The sequence below is a fragment of the Oncorhynchus mykiss genome, chromosome 5, assembly GCF_013265735.2.
Source record: "Oncorhynchus mykiss isolate Arlee chromosome 5, USDA_OmykA_1.1, whole genome shotgun sequence".
Taxonomy (NCBI): domain Eukaryota; kingdom Metazoa; phylum Chordata; class Actinopteri; order Salmoniformes; family Salmonidae; genus Oncorhynchus; species Oncorhynchus mykiss.
The window spans coordinates 19,419,065-19,432,143 of NC_048569.1; the positions used below are offsets into that span (position 1 = coordinate 19,419,065).

Genomic DNA, 13,079 nt, shown 5'->3' on the forward strand with positions numbered 1-13,079 from the left:
CCACTTCATGATTGTGTCCCACTTGTTGTTGATTCTTCACAAAAAAATACAGTTTTATATCTTTATGTTTGAAGCCTGAAATGTGGCAAAGGTCGCAAAGTTCAAGAGGCCGAATACTTTCGCAAGGCACTGTATTTGGATGAACATAACATGATTCACCAACTGAGACATAAACTGAACAAGTTCCACAGACATGTGACTAACAGAAATTGAATAATGTTTCCCTGAACAAAGGGGGGTCAAAATCAAAAGTAACAGTCAGCATCTGGTGTGGCCACCAGCTGCATTAAGTACTGCAGTGCATCTCTTCGTCATTGACTGCACCAGATGTTTCAGTTCTTGCTGTGAGATGTTACCCCACTCTTCCACAAAGGCACCTGCAAGTTCCCGAACATTTCTAGGGGGAATGACCCTAGCCCTTAACCGCCGATCCAACAGGCCCCAGCTATGCTCAATGTCATTGAGATCCGGGCTCTTCGCTGGCCATGGCAAAATACTGAGATTCCTGTCTCGCAGGGAATCATGCACAGATCGAGCAGTATGGCTGGCGGCATTGTCATGCGGAAGGGTCGTGTCAGGATGAGCCTGCAGGAAGGGTACCACATGAGGGAGGAAGATGTCTTCCCTTTTAACGTACAGCGTTGAGATTGCCTGCAATGACAACAAGCTCAGTCCGATGATGCTGTGACACACCGCCCCAGACTATGACGGACCTTCCACCTACAAATCGATCCTGCTCCAGAGTACAGGCCTCGGTGTAATGCTCATTCCTCCTAAAAGCAAATCTGACCATCACCGCTGGTTAGACAAATCCACGACTTGTCAGCAAATAGCACCTTTTGCAAGTCCTGTCTGATCAAGCGATGGTGGGTTTGTGCCCATATGCAACATTGTTGCCGGTGATGTCTGGTGAGGACCTGCCTTACAACAGGCATACAAGCCCTCAGTCCAGCCTCTCTCAGCCTATTGCGGACAGTCTGAGCACTGATGGAGGGATAGTGCGTTCCTGGTGTAACTCGGGCAGTTGTTGTTGCCATCCTGTACCTGTCCCGCAGGTATGATGTTCTGATGTACTGATCCTGTGCAGGTGTTGTTACACGTGGTCTGCCAATGTGAGGACGATCAGCTGTCCGTCCTGTCTCCCTGTAGCGCTGTCTTAGGCATCTCACAGTACGGACATTGCAATTTATTGCACTGGCCACATCTGCAGTCCTCATGCCTCCTTGCAGCATGCCTAAGGCACGTTCACGCAGCTGAGCAGGGACCCTGGGCATCTTTCTTTTTGTGTTTTTCAGAGTTAGTAGAAAGGCCTCTTTAGTGTCCTATGTTTTCATAACTGTAACCTTAATTGCCTACCGTCTGTAAGCTCTTAAATCAAATCAAATGTATTTATAAAGTCCTTCTTACATCAGCTGATATCTCAAAGTGCTGTACAGAAACCCAGCCTAAAACCCCAAACAGCAAGCAATGCAGATGTGGAAGCACGGTGGCTAGAAAAAAACTCCCTAGAAAGGCCAGAACCTAGGAATAAACCTAGAGAGGAACCAGGCTGTGAGGGTGGCCAGTCCTCTTCTGGCTGTGCCGGGTGGAGATTATAACAGAACATGGCCAAGATGTTCAAATGTTCATAGATGACCAGCAGGGTAAAATAATAATAATCACAGTAGTGTCTTAGTGTCTTAACGACCGTTCCACAGGTGCATGTTCATTCATTTACGGTTCATTGAACAAGCATGGGAAACAGTGTTTATACCCTAAAGTTATTTGGATTTTTACAAATAATTTTTGAAAGTCAGGGTCCTGAAAAAGGGATGTTTCTTTTTTTTCTGAGTTTATTTGAGGAATTTCAACAACAAAAATAATGAAATAGGACAAAATAAAATGAACCCATATGAGCTCATTTTTTAAGTCCTTTGATAGGCATTAAATTCAGTCGATATTAAAGAGCAGATTAGATTACACTGGCTGACTGACTAAGCAACTCCCCAGGCAGACAGAGAGAGAGAGAGAGAGAGAAAGAGAGAGATAGATGTGCCTATGCATCGAAAGTGAAAGAGGAAACCATCCCTCCCTGACAGACATAGCCAGTATTGCTGCTTATGTATCGCTGACTCTTTAAGTCTCTGTTTTCACCATATTCCACTGAATTCATCCCTCTCTTCTACACTTCATCCATCCATCCCTCTCTTTCCTTCCTCCCTCCCTCTCTCCACCACTCTATCCCTCTCTCATTCCCTCTATCTTCGCTCCTTCTTTTATTGTGAAACCCAGACCACTGGGGAGTTAATCTCTCTATCCTTACCTTCCTACCTCCATCCGTTCATACCTCCTATATATCCCTCCCTCCCTCCTTTATTCTGAAGCCCAGACCCAGGCCACTGGGGGGTTCATTCCGCTAATTACCCAGGAGTCTCCTCTGCATCTGCATCTGAGCCACGTTGCATGGCAACAACACACAAAGAAAGAGAGGGAGAGAGGGAGAGGCTGCTTGGAGGAAAGAGAGAACCGGGAAGTATGGAGGAGAGAAAATAAAAATGGGGGACAAGGAGGAGGGCAGAGTACCTCAGAAGAAGAATAAAAGCCAAAAGCTTTTCATGCTCAGTGCAGTGAAAGTGAAATGGTTTTAGACTCCTGTTGTGTCACTGCTTAGCAGTCGATATCATGCTTTTTGGCTAGACCCTGTAAAAAGAGGGTTTACATCTGTATGTATCATATGTGAGGTGTATTTGTAATCTACAGTTTCTTATTATGAAATGAAAAATATTCCATTGATGTGAAGAATATTCAATGCAATCCACTGCATCTACTTAGGACACTCCCACGTAACTGACATCACAACACCATTTGCTTGACATGGGTGATCAAATCAAATTAAATATGCAAACCTCTAGGTATGTAAATATACAAACTGCTGATTCACCAGCTGTCGGTTGACAATGACACAGCCCATGGTCAGAGAGGTGAACTCATACAGGCACACACACACACACAGACACGCACACGCACACGCAGCCCATTGGCACTAATGTCTTCAAAGGGCTCAGCGTGAGTGTGCCCTCACCTCCTCAGCCAAAAGACAGACAGCCCTACATTGAGATCAACACCCCTCTCCTACACTGAGATCAACACTTCTCTCCTACACTGAGGTCAACACCTCTCTCCTATCTCTCTCTTACACTGAGATCAACACCTCTCTCCTACACTGAGGTCAACACCTCTCTCCTACCTCTCTCCTACACAGATATCAACACCTCTCTCCTACCTCTCTCCTACACAGAGATCAACACCTCTCTCCTACCTCTCTCTTACACTGAGATCAACACTTCTCTCCTACACTGAGATCAACACCTCTCTCCTACCTCTCTCCTACACAAAGATCAACACCTCTCTCCTACCTCTCTCCTACACAGAGATCAACACCTCTCTCCTACCTCTCTCCTATCTCTCTCCTACACTGAGATCAACACCCCTCTCCTACCTCTCTCCTACACTGAGATCAACACCTTCCTCCTATACTGAGATCAACACTTCTCTCCTACACTGAGATCAACACCTCTCTCCTACACTGAGATCAACACCTCTCTCCTACACTGAGATCAACACCTCTCTCCTACACTGAGATCAACACCTCTCTCCTACACTGAGATCAACACCTCTCTCCTACACTGAGATCAACACCTCTCTCCTACCTCACTCCTACACAGAGATCAACACCTCTCTCCTACCTCTCTCCTACACAGAGATCAACACCTCTCTCCTATCTCTCTCCTACACTGAGATCAACGCCTCTCTCCTCCTACACTGAGATCAACACCTCTCTCAGTGATATCTCTCTTAGGAGAGAGGCGTACTGTGGGTCGTACTATGCAATAGAGACAATATTACATACTAATAAAAGCATTGTTCACAGTGTAATTACAATGAAATTACATGTAGGTTATTGGTACGGCATAAGGTTAAAAAAATGGGACCTCTTGTCTGTTCCCAGTCAAGGGCACCCTGCCCACCAGATGTCCTGCTAGCTATAGACTCATTAGTCCATTAGGACTACTCCTTCACTGCCCACACTATAGGGACATGGCAAAGCTCACCACTGACACTGCAGATCCAGGGATACATAATACAATCTCAGACAGCTCAGAGATCACACACTGTACACTGCTGGGGGTTACTGCACCTAGTAACTAACCACAGTACAGAGAGAGAGAGAGTTAGAGGGAGTGAGAAAGAGAGTGAGACAGAGGGAGTGAGAGCGAGAGCGAGACATAGACGAGAGAAAATGGGACAAACACCAAATTGAGACTCTGCATGCAGAATCCTGCAAAAATATCCTCCGTGTACAACGTAGAACACCAAATAATGCATGCAGAGCAGAATTAGGCCAATACCCGCTAATGATCAAAATCCAGAAATTTAAATTAAATTAAATTCTACAACCACCTAAAAGGAAGCGATTCCCAAACCTTCCATAACAAAGTCATCACCTACAGAGAGATGAACCTGGAGAAGAGCAAGCTGGTCCTGGGGCTCTGTTCACAAACACACCCCACAGAGACCCAGGACAGCAACACAATTAGACCCAACCAAATCATGAGAAAATAAAAAGATAATTACTTGACACATTGGAAAGAATTAACAAAAAAACAGAGCAAACTAGAATGCTATTTGGCCCTAAACAGTGAGTACACAGTGGCAGAATACCTGACCACTATGACTGACCCAAACTTAAGGAAAGCTTTGACTATGTACAGACCAAGTGAGCATATCCTTGCTATTGAGAAAGGCCGCCGTAGGCAGACCTGGCTCTCAAGTAAAGACAGGCTATGTGCACACTGCCCACAAAATGAGGTGGAAACTGAGATGCACTTCCTAACCTCCTGCCCAATGTATGACCATATTAGAGACACATATTTCCCTCAGATTACACAGATCCACAAAGAATTCGAAAACAAACCTGATTTTGATAAACTTCCATATCTACTGGGTGTAATACCACAGTGTGCCATCACTGCAGCAAGATTTGTGACCTTTTGCCACAGGAAAAGTTCAACCAGTGAAGACCAAACACCATTGTAAATACAACCCATATTTATGCTTATTTATTTTCCCTTTTGTACTTTAACCATTTGTACATCTTTACAACACTGTATATATATATACATAATATGACATTTGTAATGTGTTTATTCTTTTGAAACTTCTGTGAGTGTAATGTTTACGGTTACTTTGTATTGTTTATTTCACTTTTGTATATTATCTACCTCACTTGCTTTGGCAATGTTAACATATGTTTCCCATGTCAATAAAGCCCCTTGAATTGAATTGAGAGAGAGAGAGAGAGAGAATGAGAGAGGAGTGAGAGAGAGGGCAAGGGAGTGAGAGAGAGAGAGAGAGAGAGAGAGAGAGAGAGGGAGTGAGTGAAAGAGAGGGAGTGAAAGAGAGGGAGTGAGAGAGAGGGGGTGAAAGAGGGTGTGAGATAGAGAGAGAGAGTGTGTGAATGAGAGAGGAGTGAGAGAGAGGGCGAGGGAGTGAGAGAGAGAGAGGGTGAAAGAGAGGGAGTGTGAGAGAGAGGGAGTAAAAGAGAGGGAGTGTGAGAGAGAGAAATAGAGAGAGAGAGAGAGAGTGTGTGTGAATGAGAGAGGGCAAGGGAGTGAGAGAGAGAGGGTGTGAATGAGAGAGGAGTGAAAGAGAGGGAGTGAGAGAAAGAGGGAGTGAAATAGAGGTAGTGTGAGAGAGAGAGGGGGAGGAGAGAGAGATGTTCTTTGAAATTGTAAAGACGTGATGTACAGGTGAATATCCTTTGGTAAACATGCACGATTGCATTGTAACTTCTTTACATTTTTGTGCTTGACCTTACCTCGTACATCTGCAGAGAAACGGGCTGAATGTCTGGAGACAAAGAGCTTTAGTTCCTGATCCAGGTTACAGTCAATGAGGTTGGTGTCCCATGAGCGAATCCCTGCACAGAAAACAAAACAATCAATGGAAAGAATGACATGAGTGCAGAACCCACTTCATCCATCACTAGGCTAGCCTGGCAGAGGCTGGCACACAATCAATATTCCCCATAGATTTTGCATCAAGGGCCTTAGCTTTGGCTTGTAGCTGGCAAAAGGTCCAGATTTTTTCAATTCATGAGTCTCAATGTCACCGGCATCTATTCAAAGTTGGTCTCACTCTTCCATTTCATTGGGTCTGTCCTGTAATGAACATGTACCATTTGGCATGAGAGAGGAAATCTATAATAGGAAATATCTATAAAGTGCTTTAGCTTTAGTTTGCCAGGGGCTGCGGGTGGTGCTGCTAGCCAAGGCTGAGTCATAACCTGGGTTCTGTTGTCATCTATCCTCTCTACATGACACTGTTACTTACTGTAATGAAACTGGGTGTGTTTAAACTCTGATGAACTTTATTGGAAAATAGGAACATTTCCTGTGTTGCTAAAATACAATTGCAAAGCCACACCAATGCAAGGCTACTAACTTGACCCAATTCAATTCATATAATATTACAGATAAAATCAACATACCATATATACAGTGCCTTTAGAAAGTATTCACATGTGTTACAGCCTGAATTCAAATGGATGACATTTAGATTTTTTTGTCACTAGTCTACACACAATATCAAAGTGGAATTATGTTTTACAAAAAAATATCTAAATTGTGGAGGGGGGGGGGCAACAGACATTGAATATCCATTTGAGCATGGTGAAGTTACTAATTACACTTAGGATGGTGTATCAATTACACCCAGTCACAACAAAGATACATGTGTCGTTCCTAACTCAGTTGCCAGAGAGGAAGGAAACCGCTCAGGGATTTCACCATGAGGCCAATGGTGACTTTAAAACAGTTACAGAGTTTAATGGCTGTGATAGGAGAAAACTGAGCATGGAACAAGAGCATTGTAGTTACTCCACAATACTAACCTAAATGACGAGTGAAAAGAAGGAAGCCTGAACAGAATAAAAAGATTCCAAAACATGCATCCTGTTTGCAACAAGGCACTAAAGTTATACTGGAAAAAAATGGCAAAGCAATTAACTTCTTGTCCTGAATACAAAGTGTTATGTTTGGGGAAAATCCAATACACCAATATGGAGAGTACCACTCTCCATATTTTCAAGCATAGTGATGGCTGCATTATGTTATGATATCCTTGTATGATTAAGGACTGGGGAGTTTTTCAGGATAAATATAAAATATTAACATAATAGAGCTAAGCACAGGCAAAATCCTAGAGAAGAACCTGGTTCAGTCTGCTTTCCACCAGACACTGGGAGATTAATTCACCTTTCAGCAGGACAATTTGAAGATTTTTTAAAAGAATAACAGGCAAATGTTGCACAATCAAGGTGTGGAAAGCTCTTAGAGACTTACTCAGAAAGACTCACAGCAGTAATTGCTGCCAAAGATACTTCTACAAAGATATGACTCAGGGCTGTGAATACTTATGTAAATGAGATATTGTTATATTTCATTTTCAATACATTTTAACATTTCTAAAAACACGTTTTCACTTTGTCATAATGGGGTATTGTGTGTAGATGGGTGATAAAAAATAGTTTCTGAAGTGCCTATAAATAAAAAAGAGTCAATATAATACAAGATATTAAGAACAGTGATCCAACAGTGCAGTTAAAAAATAGTATTTAGGAAAATAATGTGGAACATGATTCAACAGGAGAAACAATGCCTTCCTGGAAGATGACGAAGGATTACTGGAACTGTTGCAGTTGTGTACAATTCCTGTTTGATATTTGACTTGACATGAGGTCATGGCACTAGTAGCATCAACCCATTCAAATCACAGATATTTAATAGTAATAATAAGCTACCAAACACAATAATTATTATAACAATAATAATGTTTCAAAACAAAAGTATAGTTTTTCCTTTAAAAAAATCATTCATTCTTTGCGTAGTAGGTATATGATCATATTTGCCATAATAACAATTAGCCAATATGCCTGAAAACCTACTTTGTCCGATCTAATAAACATAACGGGTAAATTATGAAAGCTTTATTAATAGTGTGTTTATACTGTAAACAAAAAGGACAGTAGGAAAACCATAGCATGCATTTTCAAAGACATCATTCCTTTGAATTAGGCCTCAGCAGGTTTTTAATCCTTTGTTCCAACATTTTATGAAACATGGTGCCGTAATCCGCCCACACATTTTGTTCTTCCGCCCACACATTTCGTTCTTCCGCCATAGTTTCTTCTTGTCATACCAACCTCTTTCCCCAGTAGCCTGTCAATCAGAAACGCCCTTTGTGTTTGACTAGCGCTCCCTACGACTTTCCGTAGGGACCGCATTGCGGAGTGGGCCACGCCTACATGCCGGTGTCGGATGAGAGAGAGCTGGATGCGGAAACAAGAAAGCAGGGATGGGGATGGGATGGGTCCCGCTGGGGCGGGCACGGTGGGTGATTTAAGATGCAGCACCAAGAGGAGGGTTTTCACGCACGTAGCCAAAGCAACACCGTGTTCAAAATACGGTATTATTGGAGTGCCCACACCTGCCAATAAGTAGCCTACACCTTCCTTTGTTGTTCTGTAAATGGACACAGTGGAAGAAAATCTGTCTCAGTAATTGAGAATGCACTGTGTAGACGAGGCTATTTAACACCGAAAACATGTTTTTTTTTTGTATGATTTACGCATGGGTAGAAGGGACAATAGGGTTGGACCCCTTTATAACAATAGGCCTATGTATACATTTCTGACAACGAAATAACGGATGCACCACACCAAAACAAGCAGACGCTAGGTGGTCGATACCCTCTCACTGGTGCGCATCACACCCCAAGAAAAATAATATGTCTTATTGACGCACAATAAGAATGCTGAATCATTCTCGGCATCTTTACCACGTGTGGCTGATTTAAAGTAACACTGCAGAATAGTTTGTGTTTTGGAAAGGTATAGCCTGCAGTCCTTATATATAATGTGTATGGAGACAGGGAGAAGAGGTGCGGGGGAAAGGTTGTTGGGGTGTCGACGGATGCCATCTGTTTGATTTGCGCTTCCCACAGATACCACCTGGGAGGGGCAGTGCGCGCAACCAGCAATATCACATCACTTCAACAACAACAAAATCATTAAGTTTTCCATTCAGGTGGCCTATTGCTTTATAGCCTAATGCCTATGGAGGTCGATGTATCCACAATGAGATTGTGTTATACATAAAGTAAGTTCAAGGTTACAAAACATGACATCCAGACTTGGCGCATGATGTGGTTATTTTCACAATATTCCAAATAAGAATAGAAAGTCGGCTATGGTTGTATGACAAAGCATTCGACACATAAAGTGATGCTTGTGCTGCTACCTACCACCTAGACTGTGGATAGCTTACACCACCTCCTCAACACCGGGCAAGGCTGTAGCCTCCCTCTCTCTGTCTTCTTACCTTTTTCTATATCCGCAATGGCACACTTCAAATGATCCTCCGTGACTATTTCTCCAATAACCACAAGCAGGTAAAATTTGTTGTCGTCAAAACGGTGCGAGAGACTCGCGGACATTGGGGATGCCATAACGTTGCTCGAACTGCTTAAAGTCTCAATGTCTGCAGATTCCACAAGCGTCGCCATCCTCGCTTACACGGGGCAACACACACCCCTGTCCAGCTACGGAAATGAGAGGAAGTCACCAGACGCCGTGAAAGGAGTGGTCCTGCGTTTTATACTCCTAGACATTGTGCCATGATCAGTAACCAGGGGAGGAGAGGGCTAACAGCCGACGTCATCCGCAGCGAATCAAACTCCCCGGAAGCTGATTAGCGGGAGATTGATGAATCCCCTAAATGTTTTGGTGTAGGCCTAATTTTCTATAATCAAATTTTGTGCCCCTCTCATCTTGGTAAGTGCCATGACTATTTTATATGTTTGAAGATTTGTTAATGCTGGTGTAGGCCTATTGATATTGGCCTACCAATGTTTTAGAAAGGATATAAGTGTAATATCTTAATTGTACTATTTTCTCTCTCTTTTTATTTGTCTCTCTCCATCTCTCTCTCTTTCTCTGTGTGTGTGTGTGTGTCATGGCAGTCTTATGTAGAATCTTTTATCATCTCAGGTATGATCCATTGGTTCTGCCTCAAGTACTGTGCTTGTCTCTGTCTGCGCTGTCACTGCCCTGATACTGGCTGCTGTCACAGAACCTGTCATTCCCACAAATACCAGGATGATGAGTCGGTAAACTAAGCTCTCCTCTATCAACACCTTCTGCCCTTTACTTTCATTTCTGTGCAAGTTTACTACTGAATTGATAAGTGATATGTCACATACAGTACCCATCGAAAGTTTGGACACACCTACTCATTCAAGGGGTTTCTTTATTTTTAATATTTTCTACATTGTAGAATAATAGTGAAGACATCAAAACTATGAAATAACACATATGGAATCATGTAGTACCAAAAAAGTGTTTAACAACTCAAAATATATTTCAGATTTTAGGTTCTTGAAAGTAGCCACCCTTTGCCTTGATGACAGCTTTTCACACTCTTGGCATTCTCTCAACCAGCTTCCCACCATATGCTGAGCACTTGTTGTCTGCTTTTTCTTCACTCTGCGCATCAACTCGTCCCAAACCATCTTAATTGGGTTGAGGTTCAGTGATTGTGGAGGCCAGGTCATCTGATGCAGCACCATCACTTTCCTTCTTGGTCAAATAGCCCTTACACAGCATGGAGGTGTGTTATGGGTCATTGTCCTGTTGAAAAACAAATTATATACCCACTAAGCCCAAACCAGATGGGATGGCGTATTGCTGCAGAATGCTGTGGTAGCCATACTGGTTAAGTGTGCCTTGAATTCAAAATAAATCACTGACAGTGTCACCAGCAAAGCACCATCACACCTCCACCTCCATGCTTCACGGTGGGAACCACACATGCGGAGATCATCCTACAACCTACAAAGACACGGCGGTTAGTACCAAAAATCTCAAATTTAGACTCATTAGACCAAAGGACAAAGTTCCACTGGTCTAATGTCCATTGGTCTTGTTTCTTGGCCCATACAAGTCTCTTATTATTATTTGTGTCCTTTAGTAGTGGTTTCTTTGCAGCAATTCAACCATGAAGGCCTGATTCACGCAGTCTCCTCTGAACAGTTGATGTTGAGATGTGTGTTACTTGAACTCTGTAAAGCAGTTATTTGGGCTGCAATCGTAGGTGCAGTTAACTCTAATGAACTTATCCTCTGCAGCAGAGGTAACTCTGGGTCTTCCTTTCTTGTGGTGGTCCTCATGAGAGCCAGTTTCATTTTCATTTATTGAACGTTAATTTAACCAGGTAATACCCATTGAGGTTAAAAACCTATTTGCGAGGGCGACCTGGCAAGAAGGCAAAACTGGGAAATAGCAGCGTGTACATAAAATATGTTCATCATAGCGCTTGATGGTTTTTGCGGCTTTACTTGAAGAAACTTTCAAAGTTCTTGACATTTTCCATGACTGACCTTCATGTCTTAAAGTAACGATGGACTGTCATTTGCCATTGCTTATTTGTGCTGTTCTTGCCATAATATGGACTTTTACCAAATAGGGCTGTCTTCTGTATATACCACCCCTACCATATCACAGCACAACTGATTGTCTTAAATGCATTAAGAAGGAAATAATTTCTACAAATGAACTTTTAACAAGGCACACTGTTAATTGAAATGCATTCCAGGTGACTACATCATGAAGCTGGTTGAGAGAAGGCCAAGAGTGTACAAAGCTGTCATCAAGACAAAGGGTGGCTACTTTGAAGACTCTCAAATATAAAATATATTTTGATTTGTTTAACACTTTTTGGTTACTACATATGTTATTTCATCGCTTTGATGACTTCACTTCACATTCTACAATGTAGAAAATTGTACAAATAAAGAAAAACCCTTGAATGAGTACAGTAGGTGTGTCCAAACTTTTGACTGGTACTGTATATATATACACACAGATAATAACATGGCTACACTAGTGTTCCCTTAATGTAATTATCCAGCTTCCCTCATACATCACAATAAACAGATATGTTCTTCTTTATTAGGACAGAAACCAGTTTGTTGATTTTGTCACGGAAAACAAAAAGCTTATAATATAATTAATATATAATTAAAATAATATTGAAACGGCAAGGACATGAAAGCCAGACAGCTTTTGGGAATGAAAAGAGACTAGGGCCTAGATTCAATCAGATTGAGCTTTAACCAGCGTTGGTTGTGTTTTGGCGGTGTTGGGTGTGTATGAATTGCCTATCGTGAGCTGCTGCTCCTGTGAGTCACAAACCACTACGTTCTTTGTTATCCCTACCATGTTAGAAGCTCAAAACAGCACTAGAAAGTGTAGGCTCTATTCATGTTTGAAATAATGACTCTCAAATATCAAACCATTGATGTTCGGCTAATGCATGTGTTGCACATGGGGATGTGTAAAACGTACTCCTCACCCTGAAGTGTCCCCACTTGCGCCAGCGACTAGCTAGCCTTTTGCAAGGCGCCGACTGTTAAGACGCTTCAGGAGGGTGGTCACATGTGCTAGCAAAGCAGAGGTCCTGAGTTTGAGCCTCAGTGTGAGCCGAATCAGGAGGAAGTGGTACTCACTAAGCATGCAGCGTGACGTTCTTTACAGTGGTTGCCGTTACCCGGATCTACAGTTGCGCTGGGGTGAGGGGTGAATGCAGCACATGGAGATGTATGAAATGTACTCCTCAGCTTTGAGTATTCTGTAGCGTTGCTTCATTAGCTAGCTTTTGAGGTGAGACAATCGTCTAAGACACTTGAGGGAGGACGGTTTCGTGTGCTAGTAACGCTACTTCATTCATTTCTAAAACGCACTCTAATACTTGTGAATACAGGCCCAGGGCTGGGCATGGTCATGTTGTCTTAAGACAACATTTCCCAAACTCGGTCCTCGGAACCCCAAGTATTGCATGTTTTGGTTTTTGCCCGAACACTACACAGCTTATTCAAATGATCAAAGCATTGTGATTAGTTGATTATTTGAATCAGCTGTGTAGTGCTAGGGCAAAAACCAAAACGTGCACACCTTGGGGGTCCCAAGGACAGAGTTTGGGAAA

General features: G+C 42.6%; 1 protein-coding gene across 1 annotated transcript in view; it reads right to left on the reverse strand.

The window, feature by feature from the left end:
* LOC110523380 (microtubule-associated protein 1B) overlaps nucleotides 1-9,750 on the reverse strand; it is a 32,630-nt gene extending 22,880 nt beyond the window's left edge. Inside the window, exons 1-2 of the mRNA XM_021602041.2 lie at nucleotides 9,420-9,750; nucleotides 5,858-5,959 (exon numbers count right to left, since the gene is read on the reverse strand). Coding sequence (XP_021457716.2) covers nucleotides 5,858-5,959; nucleotides 9,420-9,603 — 286 coding nt within the window. The 5' untranslated portion in view covers nucleotides 9,604-9,750. The remainder of the gene's footprint in view (nucleotides 1-5,857; nucleotides 5,960-9,419) is intronic.
* Nucleotides 9,751-13,079: the final 3,329 nt, after the last annotated feature.